We start from the raw sequence: 23689 nt of genomic DNA, 5'->3' as shown, positions 1-23689 counted from the left end.
TTTGAGAACCAGGCATTTTTTAATTGTACTGTGCAAACGAAAATTACAGATTTTTTTTTCATTTGTGATACTTACTGGCGAAAATTGTGTAAACGTAATTTAAATAAGTATGTTTTTGAAATAAAATACATTAAAAATAAATGTAGATTCGTTTTCATTTACTAATTAGATAACAATTTCTAATAAAAAAGATTCTCTGTATAACGAATTTTTTCGCTGGATTTATCAAATTTGTTATAGGGAAGTTCAACTGTTATGTAAGGAACGATGGACACTTCAGTGGCAAACACATATACATAACAAACCCCTTGAAATTAAATCCTTACCGCAATTATGGGCCTCCAATTTCCGCACAAACAGACAAGAAGAGGTAGTCCTGGCCAGAGCCCGAATAGGCCACACTCTTTGACCCATCTATTCCTGTTATCGGGTAACAACCCTCCACAGTGTTCGCATTGCCACAGGGCACTCATAATAAAACACATACTCCTGGAACGCACCTTGTATAACGACTCTCGTCTATTTTCATTCACTTCTCTCTCTCTAAAACTTACAGGAATTGTCACTTGGCCATATGATAGGCGAAAATTCAAACCTTACAGAATTTTTATTCTTTCTGAAATGAATAGGTGTATATAACCATTTCTAACTGCTTCAATAGAAGCCAATAAAACTAGTATTAAATACTATGATAGGTGCAATATGGCCTAAGTAGCCTTTGCACCAGAAAAATCTAAACACAACAACTGCATTCAGTTACCCACAATTAACCACAGAAAAAAAACTTAGCACATACTACTCGCATGTCCAACACAATGCTTCCCTTTATTTTTCACAATGTCACACATGGTTTGGTCACCAACATTATAATGGTTCTTTAGAGATTTAACAGATGCACTGTTTTCAAACTTTTGAATAATTTCAAGCTTTTGTTTAATTTGAAAGCCTAACTCTTGCGTTTGCCCATCATTTTTGCGATTTCTAAACAAAAAAAAAAAGTTCTGACATCCCTGACAAACAACGAAAAAAATTTTGTCCTTTTGCGGTGCGACGGAACACAACAATCGATGGGACACACTAAATGAAACTAAACATTTGGTCTCTTTTTTTTTTTTTTTTTTTTTGTTTTGAGCATTAGGTTGTTTGGTTTTAGGAGCATTAGCAACTAAGGCCATATTGCTTCGGAAATATGCGGTGGTCATTCCCTTGACCTTTCCGCATCCTCCATATTTGGTGGTGATGGGTTCGAACCCCGGTCTAATCAAGAAGCGTGTGCTACGCGCTGCTGTTCCTTCCCACCTGGCTACAGAGGCGCCGCGAGCATTAGGTGTGAAGACAGCAGGGGTTGCAAGATAATAGGTACACTAATCTCCCAATGGCAACTTATAACGCCAGTTCTTGTCGCTTATTTATGACTTGCGAAATATCTGTTTATACCTATTGTAGTTAGTACTTGAATTTTATGATTTCTGGTTGATGATTATTATTATTTTTTTTTTTTTTAAATTTGGAGTCTTGAGGTGTCTCGATTAATCCAATCCTAGTAAATCGAGAGTCTGCTGTACTTTATTATTACCATATTTAATGTTGGTAATGTCTTACTGTGTGTTTAATTTATCAATTAAACTTTATTATACATATGTATGTACAAACAAAATCACGTTATGTATGGGGTCAGCAGATTTTCGCTTATGTCCGCGGTTTCAGCCATCCACTGTAGTTCTTGGAATGTATCCCTTGCAGATACGGGGTCTTACTGTGTATATATATTTATAATATTAATAAAAAATAATAGGATGTAGTGACAAAACTGAACTTTTAAAAAAGAATGAAAAAATTAATTAATTAAACTGGATTATGGATCTGGGCACTACTAGTTGTAGCAGAAATACCCAGCAACCATAATAAAATATAGACAAATGTATATGTTCAGTGTATTGGGTAGGGCTGCTGACCTGCCAAGTGTAATTACAATGGAATAAATTGAGAATGCCTGCAAAGTAAAAGCAGATTACCTGAAATTAAATAAAATCATATTACCTGAAATTAAATGAAATTAAGATTAACATAAAAATAACGTAAAAATAATAAAATAGTACTTAATGCTGTAGGGCTAAGATTTTAACTACGTCTTCACGGCGGAGCAATATGGCCTTAGTTGCTAATGCTCCTAAAAAAACCAAACAACAACAACGTCTTCACGGCATCGGCAGCCAAAAACTGAAGAAACCACAGCAATAAGCAAGGTCTCTGTTTCTGTTATGTTGTATATGAACGAAACTCATACATCATAGCTGACCCAACAGAGACCAAAAAGGAAGGAATAAAAAGAATATAATTTTAAAATAAATAAATAAAAGTAAAATGCAGAATTATGCTAAAATAAAACCAATTAAATCCTGTAAAGGAAAATTGAATGAAAGTTTGAATTAAAATTTTTTAAATGAATTGCTCAGTTTGAAATTTAAACAAAGTAAAAGAAAGACGAAAGAATGTTAAGATGAAAGAATAGTCACGTTATGACAACTTACTATAGGATCAGACAGGAGTTGGTGAAATTAACTGAATGTAGTTAAAATCATAGGACCTACAGCATTAAGTACTATTTTATTATGTTAATCTTAATTTCATTTAATTTCAGGTAATCTGATTTTATTTAATTTCAGGATATCTGCTTTTACTTTGCAGGCATTCTCAATTTGTTCCCAATACACTGATAATATACATTTGTCTACATATATATATGTATTATATAATTAATAATAATAATAGGTTGTAGTGATAAAACGGAACATCTAAAAAAGAATGAAAAAATAATAATATATAATAACGGATTATGGAACTAGGACACTGCTAGTAATAGCAGAAATGCCCAGCAACCATAATGAAATACAGGCAGTTCTCGCTTTACGAGTTCCCGGTTTTAAGAGTTTTTTTCCCCCAAGTATCAACAATATCGAAAATATGAACATTAATTGCAAAACAAATGTTAAACATTCATAAATACTGCATTCCAAACCATGTGCATAGCTATACAATACAGTGTACCCCACTTTACGATATTAATCAGTTCCAGAGACACCATCATATCGTAATGTGAACCCAATAACACATTGTTTTTTGGTAATTCATTTCAAGATCTCGGAAGTTGAAAATTTCACTGTATAACTAAGCTATTTATCTCTAAAATGTCATCTTTAAGGTCACAAGTGTGACCTTAAGGCTATATAAAAAGTTGTGAGCATGGTTTTTATTGTATTAGTTACCAATTGAAATCATTAAAATGCACTACACCTTCATCGTTATCATATGTTCCATTATAAGAATCAATTTTAAATGGCTTTGTGATATTTTTCTAAAGCAGGGAATGACCACCACATATCTCTGGAGCAATATGGCCTTAGTTGCTGATGCTCCTAATAACAAACAAACAAACGAGTTTTCGCTTTACGAGCGCATGCTAGGAACGAATTAACTCGTAAAGTCAAGAACTACCTGTATAGGCATATAGATTAAATAAGTGTATGGGTAGGAGTGCTGACCTGACAGGTGTAGCTACAATGGCAAAAATTAAAAGTGCCTGAAAAATAAAAGCAGATTACATAAAAAATTATATAAATAAAATTAAATGAAAATATTGTAAATGGTACTTAATGCTGTAGGTCCTAAGATTTTAACTATGTCATCAAGGCAGACAGAAAAAGCGAGCAAACGTATACATCATAGCTGACCTGAAAAAAAATAAAAACCAAAACTAAAAAATACTAAAATAAATAAGTAAAATGCAAAATTAAGCTAAAAAAACCAATTGATTCTAGTTAAAGAAAAAAAATTAATGAATAGAAAACAGCCCTACCTTAATTTTAATAAAGAAAACGAATATCGGGATGAAAGAAAATAGCCAGGATATGACAACTTACTGTCAAACCAAGTGAAGCAAACATAAGGCTGTAACAGAGACCAAAGAAGTAAGCCATAACAGCTAAAGTAGCCCCAAGTATAGGGGGGAAGAAGGTGTGAATTGGTTAAAGTGAACTGTATACGTGTGACAGGGGAATAGGCAATTAAACAAATGAGGCAAATGGACCAGCAAAAGGGAGAAAACTAGACTAACAAAGTAGCATTGAAAGACTAAATTTTGTCGTAGAAGAAAAAAAGAAGTGATAGTTGAAAAATAGTATCGCTGATATTGTTTTCGGCCAGCCTAATCATGCCCAAGATTTAAAATGTAGTGTATAAGAATAGCAAAAAAGTAATTGGAAGAAGGGGAATGTAGTGGTGCTCAGGCAGTCTGGGATTGCATAACCCATACCTAAAGTAGGTTCCTGGCCATATTGCCTGGTGTTTAAGTCAGTGATGGTATTGTTATTACAAATATGAGACAGAAAAATGTCAAAAAAGAATAATAAAAATAAAGACGATAAAACAGTTAGCAATATAAGACAAACAAAACATAATACCCCTGTAGTTAGACAATCCGTGGGCACAGGCTTTCTACACCATGAGACACAACAGAGGCTAGGGGATATATGACTATACATTATGTACATGCCTGAATGTATAAAGAAGATATCAATGAGCAATTACATTGTTAATATCAGTATTGTTATCAATAAGTTTTTTAAGTGCTTTCCTAAAATGATGGTAAAGGAAGGCTGAAGGGAAACTATTACTGAGCAGTTTATTATGGAGTAATTTGATGTTGTCTAAACGGAGAATGTTGTTGCAAATAGTAGCAATTCTGATGCATTGAGAGAGTGTTATATTAGAATGCACTTTTTTTTTTGAAACATAGGAGTGCCAATGTTTGAAACTGACAACATTGAAATTAAAAGCATCTCTTTTATTATCTTTCTATACATTAAAATAATTTTCCTCCTAATGATATTTATTCAGCTAATGGGAGAAAAGAGATGCAGGTTACATGGTAATACATAACAAATACAAAAATACGTAACAGAAGCTTGATTTACTGGTAAAACAAACTTCTGTTTTAGCGTGGTCACGCTATGTTTATCTAACACGACCATGCTGTACCATTCTTGATTTCTATATGTAACATTTATTTAAATAAACTAAGTGCAATGAGGCTTAATATTTTAAGATCCTATATCTATATAATATCGGTGTAGATACACCATAGACAACTCTTAAAGAAAAACTACGATCGTAGTGTGAAAGGCACCCACCAATCAAAAGCCAACTAGCTTTGAAATGGTGCCGTTGGATGGTGGTGCCCACCGAGAATAAGTGACAGTAGTCCTCTATTAGTGAAGTGTTACTTATTCGAGGTAGTGCAATACATGGTAACTCGCTGTGAAGGATGAGTATAATGAGATAGATGAAATGATGCCTTTCACACTAGATCATAGTTTTTCTTTGAGTTGTCTATGGTGTATTTACACCGATATTATATAGATATAGTAACTTATTTATGTATTCGTAGCTGAGGAAAAGACACACAGAGTCGAAAGCTTCTGTAAGTATTTTATTTTATTTTATCAAAAGAAGCTAGCGCAGCCCACCTAGTATATATTAATTGCAGTTTGAGGGCTGTTGATATTAATGTCCAGGTCTAAATAATTAGCTGAATAGTTTTTATTTATTATTATTAGTTCTCTCCAGAGTAAGTTCTGGAGGATAAAAACCAGCAAAGTCCTGTATAAATGTATGGTAGTTGTACCCTACCTCAAAAATATTGGTACAAACGTACAGGGGAGGTAGGTAACATCTAAACGAATGTGAATGCTGCAATTAAAGATTCTATTCTATTCTATTGAATTACATAGGAACCCATAACTGGAAACGTCACGGGAAAGTAGTAGCAGAGGCACAAGAAGTAGAAATGACACAAGACAGTAATTAGTGGCAAACATTTATTTGACATAATATTAACAATGGAGTACGAGATGGATGCATTTCATGATGTTACAACAGATGCTCAAAGGTTCCACCATGAGACGCAATGCATACGTGACACCGACGCAGCATGGATTGACGGACACGGTCGAACACACCTGGGGTTTCTTTGACAGTAGCAGCAGTGCACACGAGTCTCGCCACGTGATCCATTTCCATCTCCACAGGCAATTCATACACAATAGATTTGAGGCCCCCCCCCTCAGAAAGAAATCAAGGCTCGATAAATCAGGTGCGCGTGGGGGCCAGGCAACGGGTCCACCACAGCCAATCCATTGATGCCCAAAATGCCTGTTCAAATGGTCACGAACACATCTTCCATAATGGGCAGGCACCCCGTCATGTTGAAACCAAATGTTGCGTCTCACATTTGCTGGAACATCGTCAAGTAACCCTGGTAGAACTTGTTCAAGAAAGATCCGATATTTAGCGGAGTTCAAGCGGGATGGTAACAGGTATGGGCCGACTAAGCAGTCACCGACCATACCTGCCCACACATTTATTGCGAAGCGATGTTGTGCCGCATGGGGGCACACACCGTGTGGACCCTCTGCTAATCCATATACTAGGTGCATGTCTGCCAGCTCACAGTTCGTATATCAAAGCATGTTCTTCGTGTGGCGAATACTGCTTGAATGAGTAAACCAGAAATTTTCCCTCTCGCGAACTGATGAACAGCGCCGTGTACTGACTTACAGTGACGTTTCCGGTTATGGGTTCCTATGCGATTCACATTCCTTTAGATGTTACCTACCTCCCCTAAACGTTTGTACCAATATTTTTGAGACACCCTGTATATATATATGTATGTATATATGAAAGATGAAGTATAATAATGGATTAAAATATGAAGTAATAGTGGAAAGATAAAAATAAATCAGATGTGACAAATGCACCTGAGCGTGCAAAGCAGCAGCAAAAGTTTATATATGTAGGGTTGAATTAATAAGTCAGTTAAGTGTGAAGATGGAAGTGTAAATTACACAAAATGCCAAAAGCTAATAGGAAAAGGATAGCAAAGATGATTGTAGGATAGATGTATGGAATTTTGCCTTCAATTAGCTGGTGGCTGCTTGTTGGAATGAACTTCCATCTGTTGTGGAAGTTGATAGTTTATTAAATTCAAGGAAGAACCAGGTGATGTGGTAAAGTTTTTTTTTTTTTTTTCTCTTTTTGGTTGATCTTTTATAATCTTGCTCTCTTGCATCATTTCTGATACCAATACTAACTTAGATATTAACATTTTAAACAGTTCTTGTTATGATGTAATGCAATATGTAATATCCACGTTAGCTACTTATTTTTCATTTATATTATTTCTAGTGTCGTTACAAGTGTGCAGTTACGCATGATGTCCTTAGTAATTCTATACCATCTGCTGTACTGAAAACATCGTAAGTTAAAAGCTAAATTTTCAGTCTGTATTAAGAATATTTGTAGTAGAAAGGAATAGCGAAAGCTTAAAAAGCGGTACTCACCTTGAAATTAATCTGCGATGGTTTACTTAGGAAGCGTGGTTAATGTTTAAGTTGAATTGTTGAATTGAAAATTAAAAGGGAGGGAAGTAGATAAAAGTTGACTGAGTTAAATAGGCGCAAGGAAATAGAAGTGTACACATCCAATCCTTGGTTGTCATCGAAATAAAGAGAAGAAGGAATGATTAAAAACTATGTAAGTGAATCCGATGAAGCCAATAGTCTTTACGAGGACTTTCGTTAGTTAGAGAACGTCTTCAGTTGGCAATGTGTGGGGAGAGAACGCGCGTGATATTTTAAGAATAAAAAATTATACTCTCGTGATGCCTTTTTTGACATGTGGGAACTTTAATCTCGAGAGGTTCCAAATTGGGGAAAGATTGAAGGGGAGTTTAGAATTTAGAATTTTGAGGTTAGAGTGGTGCTTGTACCATTCAATAACTAGGGCTTCATATTGGAGTATTCTGTAACTGGATTTTAGTTTAATGATTGAAATGGCAGAGTCGATGAGCGGGTTGTGGTTGTGAGTCTGGGCATGAGTTGTAAGTTCTGTGACAGATTGGTTGGACATGAGACTATGAAAATGGTAGTATGCACGGGTATTGGATGTTTTTGATGAGCCAAATTTAGTAGTGGTACTTCCGATATAACATGTGTTGCAGTTTGGTTGACAATTGATGAGGTATATAATATTATTAAGGTCGTTTGTAGGATATTTGTATGAGTCTTTATAGGTGCTGAAGAAGGATCCTAATTTGTTGTAGGTGGAAAAAACAAGGGAGATATCAGTGTTGTTAAATAGGCGTCGGAACTGTCCTGCTAGTTCATTGTGGTAAGGGAGGACTATGCGGATGTTTGTTTTATTTTTGTCTTTGGTTGGGGTGTTAGATTTAATTTTATTTTTAGCGTTAAGGATTGTATTTAAAATAAGTTGGTGGGGGTAACCTCTGGATATAAATTTGTCGGTGATATACTGTATTTCATTGTGAAGGTCAGTGGGTAAGGAACTGTACTTTAGTGCATTGTGAATTTGGTTATATAAGACTGCCTTTTTAGTGTTTAGAGGGTGATGAGAAGCAAAATGTAAGTATTTACCGGTGTTTGTATTTTTCCTGAAAATTTTCGTATTTAATTTTGTGCCTGTTATATAGATAGTAAGATTAAGGAAATTAATCTGATTATTTTGTCCAATTTCAAGGGTGAATTTAAGTCTATCGTGTACAGAGTTAAGTTTTATGAAGAGGTTATCAATAATGGATCTGTTGCCTATTACAAGAATGTCGTCGGCATAGCGCATGTATAGTTTTAGTTCAGGGGGAAAGGGGTGTAGAATTTGGCTTTCAATGGCGGCTAGGTAGATTTCAGATAATGGGGCTGAAATCCCTAGTCCCATTGGTAAGCCAAATATTTGTTGAAAGATTTTTTTGTTGAATCTAAAAAATCTTGCTTCTAATAGAAGGGTGGTGAGTTCAAGGATATGGTCTATAGAAAGGGAGGTACGTTTTGTTAAGGTATCGTCTGTTTCTAAGAATTTGCGTAGGGCTTGTAAAGTAAATGGGATATGGACATTCGTGTAAAGAGAAGTAACGTCATAGGAAGCTAGGATGTCTGTATCGGATATTGTGATATTATTAATTTTTTGAAAAGCTTGATTGGTGTTATTGATCTTGAATGTGGAAAATTTAGTAAGGGGGGTTATGATTTTAACCAGGAAGGAGGATAAATTAGCGAAAGCTGAATTGCTGTATGATACAATTGGTCTTAAAGGGTGGTCAGCTTTGTGTAACTTGATAATCCCAAACATGTGGGGGAGGATGTTATTGCGAATTCCAATTTGCTGTAGTGTGGAAAGGTTGATTTCCTTATTTTGCCTGAGTTTCCTGAGAATTATATCGAGTTTATTTTTGAGTCTTGTGATGTTATGGTTATTAACATTTATGTATGTGTTTGGGTCTGCTAAGATGGATTCTAATTTTTCGGTGTAGATGTCTTTATCTATTATAACGATCGTATCACCTTTATCAGCTTTTTGAATAATAACGTTAGAATTTTTACTGAGTTTGTGTAAATCCATAAGCTGTTGTTTTTTTATATTAGAGCAGGAAGAAAGTTTGGTATTAATAATACTATTTGTTTGGTGCATTAGGCGCCATTTATCGGGATGATGTTCGAGTTTGGACTGGAGTTCAACGATGCAGTCTTTTATAGGGTAATGTTGATTTTTGATGGCAAAATTAAAGCCATATTCCAGGCCAGAAAGTTCAGCGGGTGTAAAGGATTTGGAAGAGAGGTTAACAGTGGTGATTTTTGTGGGGGAACGAGTCGTAAGGGAATTCCATTTTTTATTATGTCTTTGTGTTATTTCTTGGTTGGTAGCATTAATACGTATATTGTTTTTGTTGGTGAACTCGATCCAGGCATGAGGGGTCATTTCTTTTTTAAGGTAAAATCTGAGTTGGTGTATACTATTTAAAAGGCTATATTTTTTGTTATATCTCTTCCTGATTTCTTCACGGATGATCATAATAGATGTGCGGTGTATGATATGGGGATATTTTTTGCAATTATTTTTAGGAAAAATGCGGGCAAATTTAGGGATGATATTGTGGTGGAGGCATTTTTGTAAAAAGGCAATGTGTAACTTATTGGAAAAATATTTGATGAGTATACTGGTTAGTTGAGTTTTTTTATGATTATAAGACATGTCTAAAGGCATCAGAGAGAATAAAGAATGTGAAAAAATTAAAATTGGAGGGGCGGTGCAGATAAGGTGTCGGTTATTACCGTTAAAAATATCTTATTAAATTTGACAATACGAAATTTTTAGAAATCTTCAAGTACCGTGTTAATGGACTAGAAAGGAATAGCGAAAGCTTAAAAAGCGGTACTCACCTTGAAATTAATCTGCGATGGTTTACTTAGGAAGCGTGGTTAATGTTTAAGTTGAATTGTTGAATTGAAAATTAAAAGGGAGGGAAGTAGATAAAAGTTGACTGAGTTAAATAGGCGCAAGGAAATAGAAGTGTACACATCCAATCCTTGGTTGTCATCGAAATAAAGAGAAGAAGGAATGATTAAAAACTATGTAAGTGAATCCGATGAAGCCAATAGTCTTTACGAGGACTTTCGTTAGTTAGAGAACGTCTTCAGTTGGCAATGTGTGGGGAGAGAACGCGCGTGATATTTTAAGAATAAAAAATTATACTCTCGTGATGCCTTTTTTGACATGTGGGAACTTTAATCTCGAGAGGTTCCAAATTGGGGAAAGATTGAAGGGGAGTTTAGAATTTAGAATTTTGAGGTTAGAGTGGTGCTTGTACCATTCAATAACTAGGGCTTCATATTGGAGTATTCTGTAACTGGATTTTAGTTTAATGATTGAAATGGCAGAGTCGATGAGCGGGTTGTGGTTGTGAGTCTGGGCATGAGTTGTAAGTTCTGTGACAGATTGGTTGGACATGAGACTATGAAAATGGTAGTATGCACGGGTATTGGATGTTTTTGATGAGCCAAATTTAGTAGTGGTACTTCCGATATAACATGTGTTGCAGTTTGGTTGACAATTGATGAGGTATATAATATTATTAAGGTCGTTTGTAGGATATTTGTATGAGTCTTTATAGGTGCTGAAGAAGGATCCTAATTTGTTGTAGGTGGAAAAAACAAGGGAGATATCAGTGTTGTTAAATAGGCGTCGGAACTGTCCTGCTAGTTCATTGTGGTAAGGGAGGACTATGCGGATGTTTGTTTTATTTTTGTCTTTGGTTGGGGTGTTAGATTTAATTTTATTTTTAGCGTTAAGGATTGTATTTAAAATAAGTTGGTGGGGGTAACCTCTGGATATAAATTTGTCGGTGATATACTGTATTTCATTGTGAAGGTCAGTGGGTAAGGAACTGTACTTTAGTGCATTGTGAATTTGGTTATATAAGACTGCCTTTTTAGTGTTTAGAGGGTGATGAGAAGCAAAATGTAAGTATTTACCGGTGTTTGTATTTTTCCTGAAAATTTTCGTATTTAATTTTGTGCCTGTTATATAGATAGTAAGATTAAGGAAATTAATCTGATTATTTTGTCCAATTTCAAGGGTGAATTTAAGTCTATCGTGTACAGAGTTAAGTTTTATGAAGAGGTTATCAATAATGGATCTGTTGCCTATTACAAGAATGTCGTCGGCATAGCGCATGTATAGTTTTAGTTCAGGGGGAAAGGGGTGTAGAATTTGGCTTTCAATGGCGGCTAGGTAGACTCATCGACTCTGCCATTTCAATCATTAAACTAAAATCCAGTTACAGAATACTCCAATATGAAGCCCTAGTTATTGAATGGTACAAGCACCACTCTAACCTCAAAATTCTAAATTCTAAACTCCCCTTCAATCTTTCCCCAATTTGGAACCTCTCGAGATTAAAGTTCCCACATGTCAAAAAAGGCATCACGAGAGTATAATTTTTTATTCTTAAAATATCACGCGCGTTCTCTCCCCACACATTGCCAACTGAAGACGTTCTCTAACTAACGAAAGTCCTCGTAAAGACTATTGGCTTCATCGGATTCACTTACATAGTTTTTAATCATTCCTTCTTCTCTTTATTTCGATGACAACCAAGGATTGGATGTGTACACTTCTATTTCCTTGCGCCTATTTAACTCAGTCAACTTTTATCTACTTCCCTCCCTTTTAATTTTCAATTCAACAATTCAACTTAAACATTAACCACGCTTCCTAAGTAAACCATCGCAGATTAATTTCAAGGTGAGTACCGCTTTTTAAGCTTTCGCTATTCCTTTCTAGTCCATTAACACGGTACTTGAAGATTTCTAAAAATTTCGTATTGAATATTTGTAGTCTAATTATTGAAAATTATAAATTATGAATGAATTATAATTGAAGTGCGTAGCAGATTTACAGGTTTTAAATAAAGCAAAGCCTTCAGCTCTTAAGATGAAATGTAGATACACATCATTTCATATAAAAATGTGTGCTAAAATATTATTTTTGTTTAGTTCCTATCTTCTGTAATTTTCAAAGTATTTTAGCTGAAATTAACTATTTTTTTTTGGTTGCGTGATTTTTTTTTTTTTTTGGTCATATGAGTTGCTATTTGTGTGCATAACAATAATAAATTAGCTTTAATTACTCTAATTAAATAGCATATGTTATCAATGATGATAACATATGCTGCTGCAACTGCAGTTCAGAAAATAAGTCACTGAAACACAAACTGACATCTTGGTCCCACCTAACATCTCAATAGTAGACTGCTCACACACATTCTTTCCTCAAAAGAAACAAAGTTGACCAGGCGAATAACACACCTATTATAATCTCATCGGATACTGAAGACCCAACACCATCAGCAAGCAAGGAAAATACCACCAAACCTGTAGAAAACAAACAAAAATGCTGACACTATGGAAATTGATGAAAAAGAGCAAGGTTTTAAATAATTGGAATATGGAAATTGATGAAAAAGAGCAAGGTTTTAATCCAATACTGGAACTATATGCCACTGATAATATGGATACTGGTGGTCAACCAAATTTTCTTAGAAGAGAAAAAAAGTCAAAACAGACTAGTTTAAATAGGCAGCACATCAGAGATCATCTGAATACAAATATCGCTTCCTCTGCATCTGAAAAACTGAGTTTTCTGTTTTGCTCTCAATGTTACTTTTCTACCAAACAGCTGTTCACTGTGGTAGAAGTTGCAAATCCATCCTACCATGGAATATTGTTCCCACATCTGTGGCGGTGCCCCCAAAACCTCTCTCAGGCTTTTAGCTTCCATTCAAAAAATTACCCTATCAATTCTGTTTGATAGGGGAGTTCAATGGGGTCCCATGCTCTATGGGGTTGTCTCTCAATGGATTGAAAAACTTGTGGATAGCAGACTGCAAACACCCCTAGAAGCAGTTGCAGTCTGCATCACTCCTGGAATTACTTTTAAAATGGTCTCACTTTATCTTCCACCTAATCATATATGTGCATTGAAGGACATAGTAGATTTAGTTAACCAATTACCTCTCAATTCTGTTTGATGGGGGAGTTCAGTGGGGCCCCATGCTCTATGGGGTTTCTCCCTATGGACAGTTGATTGAAAAACTTGTGGATAGTAGGAACTTAACACTCTTAAACACAGGTACTCATACTAATGTGCCTACAGGCACTTCTGCAGTTGATCTTTTCTCCGTTCTCCGTCCCTCTTTTGTATTCTTGATTGGTCTGTTTCAAATAGTCTCTATAATGGTAATCATTCCCTGTTAACAAATGACATACCGATGAGTTGGGGGTGGATGGAAATTTCACCAAGCAAACTGGGAAAAATACCAACAGGCTGCTTCTTTAGAAGAGCAAGCTGTAATATATTCTGATATCAGTAGTGCGTCACAGACCATATAATCTCTGCATCAAGTATTGTAATACCAAAGACCAATCAGTATCATAAACATTACAAACAGTGGTGGAATGAAGAATGCCTAGAGGCAAAGAAAGAAAAAAATAAGGCCTGGAATCGGTCAAGAAAGTTCCCTATCATTTCCAATCTCATAAAATATAAGAAAACCAGAGGAAATATCAGGAAGAGTTTTGGATATGATTTTCTTGCAAAATTAATAGAAATACAGACACTAGAATCATCTGGAATAAGATTAGACAAATTTCAAGCAAATGTTCAACAGTCCCATGCCAATAATGAGCTGGAAAAGCCAAGACATAACCGAACCAGAAAAAATTGCAGACTTGTTAGGAGAAACTTTTGTGGAATTGTCAGCCATTTCATCATACAGTCCAATCTTTCAACAATATAAAACTCAAATTGAAAAATACAAAATTAATTTCCACACAACCCATAAGATACCATACAATCAACCCTTTACTTTAAAGGAATTGCATAAAGCCCTAGCCAAATCAAAACAAAGTGCAACAGGCCCAGATGGAATCCATTACCAAAATATTAAACATCTGACCAAAAAGTCCTTACGTGCACTCTTGCTGGTTTATAATAAAATATACCTTGAGGATACTTATCCAGACTCTTGTCATTTATGCTGGCTTTTCCTAAATCAGGAAAAAATTGCTCAAATCTAAATAACTATGTTCCAATTGCCCTTACTATCAGTCTAGATAAAATTTTAGAAAGAATAGTGAATGACAGATTGACATAGTTCATTGATTTGCATAATCTCCTTAGCACAAGCCAATATAGTTTTTGGAAAAACAGATCAACACTAGATATAATGACAAAGGCTGAAGTAAGTATATGAAATACTTTTCTCAGCAACTAACAGCTTGTTATGGTATGTATTGATATTGAGAGGGCTTTCGATACTACCTGGAGATATGGCAGATTTGTGCAATTCATGCAGTATCCTGCATGAATTGCACAAATTAGGAATGTGAGGCCATCTGCCAAAGATCATCCAGAACTTCACATATAAAAGAACTTTCCAGGTACGCTATCATCATATTCTGTAGGGAGTACCACAAAGATCAGTCCTTAGTGTAACCCTGTTCACAATCAAAATCAGCCTTATCACAGAAGTTATTCCAGAAACATATCTATATGCCAATGACCTCACCATTTCACGTCATTCACAGAATATGTGGACCATATATAATGGATTTTGAATCTTGGTGCAAAAGGCAGCAGCAATACACTACTTCAGAAAATGAAAGATGTACCCTGATCCAGAACTGAGAATAAACCACCAATTCCCATTCAAACACAGAATGCAAATTCTAAATTAATCATTGATAACAAATTAAATTTCTTAGAACACATAAATAACCTGCATACTGTCTCTAGATAAATATTCTCCGAACAATATCTGCTGTGACAAGGGGAGTTGATTGTTACTCACTACTACATATTCATCATGCAATGATAAGATCTAAATTAGATTATGGTTCCCTATCTACTGCTCAGCCAGTATCCTAAATTGATTAGACCCTATGATGCATTAATTATTTATTGTTTCTACAGCATTTCATACATCACTTGTGTACAGTTTATATGTAGCGATCCATGAACTCCCACTCGAAATTCATAGACAAGTTCTTCTGAACTACACTATAAAAATCCAACTCCTTCCCAAACATCCAACATGGATATGTCTGCATAACCTGAAATGGGCAACCTTGTATAACACTGAACAAATTTTGGGTCATATCTTGTTACGGGCATGAAAGTAAGTTTACTTTATAGATTTTGGGGTGCTAAACATGGAAATAGTGCTTAAAATGGCAGATTTGCTCATGTTTTTGAAAAAAAGTAGTTTTCTATATTTATACAAGGTATTTTTTTATTTATATGTAGCTACAAACATACCTGTATCAAACATGGGACCTTTTTTGCCTTTTGCTTGTATTCAGCTTTGGAAGCATTCCTTTTCACCATCCAACAATAATTGGCTAGCATGGCAGCACTCCATTTGCTTTTGTATATTTGTTCCATTGCTGTGGTGTCTTGGTAGAAGCACTAACCATGTTAAAAAACATTACAGCTGTCAGTTGCAGGCTCCGAAAAAAACGATAACTGTTTGTGCCTTTTTATTTACATAGTTGTTATTTTATATTGTACTTAATACGTAGTCTTAGTTATAGTTACGCTGGTAATTTTTATTTTAATTTAGATAAACAGTAATACTTAATAACCGTTAATTCGTTCGAATCTTGCAGACATTGTTTTTGTATATAGTGGTAGGGAAATCAAATTTTTAATTGAGGTAGTTAGGTAGCTCTAACGTATAATTTATAGAGTATTATGCTTCACTGTTTCTATTAGATAGCGTAGTGTTGACATTTAATTAATTTAATTTATTGATTTTATTAATTTAAAGTATCATGCCCCAAACTAGAGCAGCAAAGCAACTGGCACAAAGTGGCAGGAGTGCTGTGACTCAGGGGAGAACTGAGGGGGGCGATTCTCCAACGCATCACAACCTAAAAAAATGTGCAACTTGTGAAATGTTTGCCGAATCTCTGGAACGGAACATGACATTGCCATGGGGGATGTCTTTGTGTTTGCGCGATGTAAGGTGTGTAAGGAAATCAGACGACAACTCAGCGTTGTTATGGGCCTATATGAGAGTTTGAAGGACAAGGTGGATACCCTCGAAAGATCTAAATTGAGGGGCCCATCACGCTCTCAGCTGCCCACATCAACGCCAGAGCTTGCACTTGGTCATCATGCAACACAGCGGCAACCCACAAGGCAGAATGTGCTGGTCCCTCAGGAACTAGTAGTTGTTGGAGACTCTATTGTCAGGGAAATGGAAAACATACTTTGTAAAAAGGATAGGTGGAACAGGACCAGGGTATGTCGGCCAGGGGCAAAGGTTGATGACGTGGTAGAGTGGATATCATCTTTTAAGGGCACAAAAGCTGATATAGTTGTACACGTTGGCACTAATGATATTAGGAGTAGGAGACCGGCAGAATTACTTAACAAGTACAGGTCACTGTTGAACAAAAGCCGAGAATTAGAGTTGAATTTGAAGGTGTCTGCAATTCTGCCCAGACACGATAGAAGGGAGTATATGATGAGAGCCTTGTCGATCAATTCGACCCTGGAAAGAATGTGCAAGGCTCAAGGGGTAGAATTTTTTTCAGCCTGGACTGTACTTGTTAACAGGAGAGACTGCTTCTATAGGGATGGGATATACTTAAATAGAAAGAGTGCAAGAATATTTGCGGATGCAATCGAGGCAGTGTTAGGTGGTCGGAAAACTGCTAGCTTGGGGGGGGGATACAAGGACTGATAGTTTAACAGTAGCCGTAGGCAGAGGTGAAGATGATTCTTGTACAACTTCTATTAGAATAAGTAGCGACCTGGAGCGTGGGGTGTTGGGGGTTTCAGGGACGGATGGCAGTCATCCTGAAATAGGTGGGTATATGGAATGTGTTAGGGTAACTATGAATAGGAGTAGGAGCATGTATGCTTGCATGTATACCAATGCTAGAAGTATAGTAAATAAATTTGATGAAATTGAAGTGTTGGTCAAGACATCAAAGGCGGATATTGTTGGCATATCAGAGACGTGGTGTCACACAGATATAAGGAATGCTGAACTGGAATTTGGGGAGTACAATGTGTACAGAAAAGATACAAAGGGAGGAGGTGTTATGCTGTTAATTAAGAAAAACAAAATCAAAAGAAGTGCATCCAGTTGATATAGATGAACAGTGCACTGTTGAGTCAGTTTGGTATGACATAAGCACTGCGAAAGCAAAAATAAGAGTAGGAGTGTGTTATAGGCCTAATTATTCGAATGAGTACAATGAACAATTGTACAGAGAAATAGAGTGGGCTAGTAAATCGGAATGTCTTATAATGGGGGATTTTAACTTCCCAGATATTGACTGGAACTTGTGGGTTGGTCACTCACACACTAGTCAGACTTTTGTGGATTTATTGGATGATTGTTTTCTGCAGCAGCATGTTCGAGAGGCAACCAGAGAAAGTAATACTCTTGATCTGGTTATCAGCAGTGATCATTCGTGTATTAAGAATTTGCAGATAAAGGAACCACTAGGTGGCAGTGATCACAGTGTACTGATGTGGGATTTACTTAAAGATTTAATTACCATCAGGGGTAAAGGAAAGGGTTTTTGCTTCCGTAAAGGTGAGTACAGTGGTCTCCGACAGTTTTTAAATTCTGTGCAGTGGGATAAACTGACGATGTTACCAACAGTAAATTCTAAGTGGGAAGCATTCAAGGAATTAATCGTGGAAGCTACTAAACGTTTCATACCTATTAGCATTAGTAGAGGCATTTGATGCAAGAAAGCAAGCTTATACAGCATCAGCCCAAAAAAAAAAAAAAAAAAAAAAACCACTTCCACTTCACCCCTCTGTTCGTTCAGAATACCTGTCCAGCTGAGCCTTAAACTTATTTAGGCTATCAACTTCCACGACAAGGGATGGAAGTCTGTTCCACCAACCAACCACCCGCTGGCTAAAGGCAAATTTCCGCACGTCTATCCTACATCTGTCTTTCCTCAATTTGAATTTATGCCCTCTCAGGTGATTATTCTGAGCGAGAAGAAGAATCCCATCAGCATTGAGCATGCTCAAACCATTCAAGGCTTTATACACCTCTATCAGATCACCTCGCTGGTGCCTGGTCTCCAGACACTATAATTTGCAAAACTTAAGCCTTTCTTCGTAAGAGCACCCCTTTGTTCCATTCACTAATCTTGTTGCCCTTCTCTGTACTTGTTCCAGCAGCTCCACATCCTTCTTGAAATGAGGCCTCCAGACCTGTATACAGTACTCTAGGTGTGCCTTATACAAGGGAATAATCACCTCCTTATCCTTGCTAGAAAAATTCCTATATATCATTGACAGTACACCATGAGCTATCTTGCAGCCCGTCTGCACTGCTCAGAGAACTTCATATCTGCCTGCACAACCACCCCCAGGTCCCTTTCATTCTCTACCACTGTCAGTGTAGTACAACAGAGTTGATAAGTTGCTCTGGGGTTGCTGTTTCCCATGTGTAGTACTTTACATTTGTCAATGTTAAACTTCATTTGCCACCTCTCCGCCCATCTGCTCAACCTTTCCAGATCCTGTTGCAGCAGCATAGTGTCAGTAGTGTCCTTGACAACCCTGCCTACCTTTTGTATCGTCTGCAAACTTCGACATTAAGCTTGATATACCCTCATCAATATCATTTATGAATACAGAAAACAATAATGGACCCAACACTGAGCCCTGAGGGACTCCACTAATAACATTAGTCCACGACGAGCAGTGTCCATTGATTACCACTCTCTGTCTTCTCCCTCTCAGCCACCGCTTTATCCACAGCAGCAATTTGCCTCCAATGCCACACTGCTCCAATTTGTGCAGCAGTCTTCCATGTGCAACAGTATCAAAAGCCTTTCTAAGATCCAAGTATATAATATCAAAGTTATTCCCTGCATCCAGTTCCTTTGTGACTGCATCATAGTATCCAATCAAATTGGTCAGGCAAGACTTCCCCTTAACAAAACCATGCTGTGTCCGAGCTATAGCTGAAGTCTTGTCTAAATGATCCTGCAGTGCTTCTTTAACTAGTGCCTCCATTAATTTTCCTGGAACAGAAGTTAAACTCACAGGTCTATAATTACTTGTGTCAGCCTTTGATCCTCCTTTGTGAATTGGGGTGACATTTCCACATCTCCAGTCTGTGGGTACCTCCCCCTGAGTCCAAGGAAGCTCTCATAATTATGGCTAAGGGTTTGCTTACTTCCTTTGCTGCCTCCTTTAATATAACTGGAGAGATCCCATCCGCCCCGGGTGCCTTTCTTGTGTTTATCTTCAATAATTTCTCCTCCACTTTACTCTCAGTTATTACAAGATTCTCTAGCTTACTGCTAGAGATGAATACACCTCTGGCTTTCCCCTCGCTAAATAACTCCTCATGTTTGAATGTCGATGCAAAATATTCATTTAGTTTGTTAGCTACCTGAGCAGGATCATCAACAGTTGACCCATCGATATCAAGTGGACCAATCTGATTTATCCCTTTCCTTCTAGAGTTTACATAAGTAAAGAACTCTTTGATGTTTTTCTTTGCATCCCTTGCCAAAGATTTCTCTTAATCTGCCTTCGCCTGCCTAACTTTGTAACTTGGTTACAGATCAACTTGTATCTATCATAGGCTTGTGTGTCATGTGTTAATTTGTATGTATCCCATGCATGCTTCTTCTCTGCCATATGCCTCATCAGTTCATCTGACATCCGTTTAGGCCTAAACCTTGAACAATATTTCTTAGTTGGTATGTAAAGCCTAGTAGCTTCCAAGATAAATTCTTTGAATGCTTCCCATTTTGCATTTGCTGTTGGTAACATCATCAGTTGGTCCCACTGTATAGAATTTAAATACTGTCTCAGTCCATCGTAGTCACCTTTACGAAAGCGATAACCCTTCCCTTTACCCCTAATTGTAGTTACCTCTTTGAGTAAATCCCACTTCACCACACTGTGATCACTGCCACCAAGTGGTTCATGTATCTGCAGATTCTTAATGCACGAAGAATCACTGCTGATAATCAAATCAAGAGTATTCCTCCCTCTAGTTGCCTCCTGAACATGCTGATGTAGAAAACAATCATCAAATAAATCCACAAAAGCCTTGCTAGTGTGTGAGTGACCAGCCCCCAAATTCCAGTCAATATCTGAGAAATTAAAATCTCCCATTATAAGACTAAGAAATATTGTTCAAGGTTTAGGCCTAAATGGTTATCTAATGAGATTCGTAATAGAGAAGAAAAATGCATGGGATGCATATAAATTATCAAGTGACTCAGAAGCCTATGGCAGATATAAGCTAGTCTGTAATCAGGTGACAAAGGAGGTTAGGCAGGCGAAGGCAGATTACAAGAAATCCTTGGCAAAAGATGCTAAGAAAAATAGCAAGGATTTCTTTACTTACAGTAATACCCCGAAGTTACGCGATAGGTGGGTCTGACGAAAATCGCGTAAGTCGAATTCGCGTAAGTCGGGGTACAACTTTGCATATAAATACATATAAATTTTGCTTAATTGGGACCAAGGACTAACAAAAACACTAGTTTAGAAGAAAAATATTAATAAAATTGCAGTTCTTTATACATATTAATACAAAATATGTATTAAAAAAAACAAATGACTTACGTAAAAAAGTTATTTCGATGTCGATGGCTTCATAAAATCTAACAAATTCGTCTGACGACACAGCGCGTTCTTTTTTTCACGCAGAATTTCTTCGTAGCAAGCTAATAATTTTTTTATTCCTTGCTTTGTAGCTATAACGCGTTCTTCGTTGGAGTCTGTTTTCTAAAATTTTTAAGCCCTTTACAATTGAGCCCTTTTCAAATTTCAACCTGTCAAGTTTGCAATTGTCATGTGCTTTTCGCTGTTGCTTCATTTAGGTCTGTAGCACGTGCAATATCACATGGTCTTTCATTTCGCTCAAAGCGTTTCACAATTTCATATTTTTTCTCTATCGACAGAGGTGGACTGGCCATAAGCCTTACCGGGGAAACCCAGGTGGGCCAGTGTGATTTTGGCCATAAACCATAGTATGAGGCCACTATAAATTTTCCCGGGTAAGAATTTTTGACCCAGTCCGCCTCTGTTTATCGATAATTGCTTTTCTTTTTCTCTCTGAATCTGCAGTGTCTTCACCAGGACGCTTCCTTTTCACACCTTTTAATTAAGTATTTTACTCATTTTTAGGGAATAAAGCACAATTACAAAACGAGGAGGCACGCTTGATACGCATAAACAAAGCTGCGCGCATGTAGCAACTGAATAAACAACCCCATAAAGGCAGAGATACACTATTAACACCTCACATTTCTAGGGATTACTACCATAAAACAATAAAAATCCAGTTGCGTTTCTGCTAGTGAAATCTGTTATAAACTGGTAGTAAACTCGATCTAATTGCATTTGCGATTATACCGATAGCTGGAATTGTGTTGGTTTTGACGTTATTATGGTGAAATGTGTTTCCTCTTCACTGATATAAAAAACATAAAAGCAGCAAAGTTGAATTTTGTTCATCTTTCGCTCTCATTCTCCGCCGTCGCACCGTATATCGATAACATATGAAAAACGACCTTGAAGATAGTGGGCGGCAGCGTTGCCAAACGAAAAAAATCAAGAACCGCGTAACTCCGAGTTCGCGTAAGTCGGGGTATTACTGTATAAGGAAGGGGATGAATCTGATTGGTCCACTTGACATCGATGTTTCGACTGTTGATGATCCTGCTCAGATAGCAAACAAACTGAATGAGTATTTTGCATCTATTCACACATGAGGAATTATTAAGGTTTGAAAATGGCAGAAGGTTATCAAATTGTAGCAGGATACTTAATGATTTTGTAATAACTGAAAGCAAAGTGGAGGAGAAATTGTTGAAGTTAAACATAAGAAAAGCACCTGGGGTGGATGGGATCTATCCAGTTATAATAAAGGAGGCAGCAAAGCAACTAAGCAAACCCTTAGCCATAATTATGAGAGCGTCCTTGGACTCAGGGGAGGTTCCCACGGACTGGAGATGTCAAAATGTATCGCCAATTCACAAAGGGGGATCGAAGGGTGACACGAGTAATTACAGACCAGTTAGTTTAACTTCTGTTCCGGATAGAATAATGGAGTCACTGGTTAAAGATGCATTGCAGGATCATCTCGACAAGACTGCAGCAATAATTCAAACACAGCATGGGTTTGTTAAGGGAAAGTCTTGTCTGACAAATTTCATAGGATATTATGATGTGGTTACAAAGGAACTGGATGCAAAAAATAATTTTGATATCATATATTTGGATTTCAGGAAAGCTTTTGACACTATTGCGCATGGAAGACTATTGTACAAATTGGAGCAGAATGGTATTAAGGGTAAGTTGCTACAATGGATAAAAGGATGGTTAAGTGGGAGAAGACAGAGGGTGGTAATCAATGGGTGCTGCTCTTCTTGGACTAATGTTATTAGTGGAGTCCCACAGGGTTCGGTGTTAGGTCCACTGTTGTTTTGTATATTTATCAATGATATTGATGAAGGTATATCAGGCTTAATGTTGAAGTTTGCAGATGATACAAAGGTCGGCAGGGTTGTTAATGACAGTAATGGCCGTGTGCTACTGCAACAGGATCTAGATAATTTGGGCAGATGGGCTAAGAAGTGGCAACTGAAGTTTAACCTTGACAAATGCAAAGTACTGCATATGGCTAGAAGTAACCCCAGAGAAACGTATCAACTGTGTGGTACTACACTTAAGGTGGTAGAAAATGAAAAAGACCTGGGCGTAATTGTGCAGTCAGATATGAAGTTTTCTGAGCAATGCAGACAGGCTGCCAGGCAGGTCATGGGGTTTTGTCAATGATATATAGGAATTTTGCTAGCAGGGGAAAGGAGGTGATTATCCCTCTGTATAGGGCAATGGTCAGGCCACGCTTTGAGTACTGCGTACAGGTCTGGAGGCCTCATTTTAGGAAAGATGTAGATTTACTTGAGCGTGTACAGAGAAGGCAACAAGATTGGTGAGGGGAATGAAGGGATCCTCTTACCAAGAGAGGCTTAAGTTCTGCAAATTGCAGTGGCTGGAGACTAGGCACCTGCGCAGTGATCTGATTGAGGTGTATAAGGCCTTGAATGGGTGGAGCACGCTGAATTCTGATGGGATCCTTCCACTTGTTCAGATTACGAACCTGAGGATGCATAAATTCAAATTAAGAAAAGACAGATGTAGATTAAATGTGTGGTAATTTGCCTTTAGCCAGCAGGTGGTTAATTGCTGGAAGAAACTTCCATCTGTC

The 23689-nt window shown here is 36.9% G+C and overlaps 1 protein-coding gene across 4 annotated transcripts in view; it reads left to right on the top strand.

The window, feature by feature from the left end:
* The window catches only part of LOC150077326 (nitric oxide synthase-interacting protein), a 261026-nt gene that overhangs the window by 175309 nt on the left and 62028 nt on the right, over positions 1-23689 (top strand). For all 4 annotated transcript variants that reach the window (XM_090386806.1, XM_090386807.1, XM_090386804.1 and 1 more), the window contains one exon: positions 7243-7313. In XM_090386806.1, the coding sequence (XP_090242932.1) occupies positions 7243-7313 (71 nt within the window). The remainder of the gene's footprint in view (positions 1-7242; positions 7314-23689) is intronic.

This window comes from Mastigoproctus giganteus, chromosome 12 (genome assembly GCF_048544385.1).
Source record: "Mastigoproctus giganteus isolate SK-2022 chromosome 12, ASM4854438v1, whole genome shotgun sequence".
NCBI lineage: Eukaryota > Metazoa > Arthropoda > Arachnida > Uropygi > Thelyphonidae > Mastigoproctus > Mastigoproctus giganteus.
Note: the sequence above shows the minus strand (reverse complement) of the source record. Positions and strands in the feature narration are given on the sequence as shown.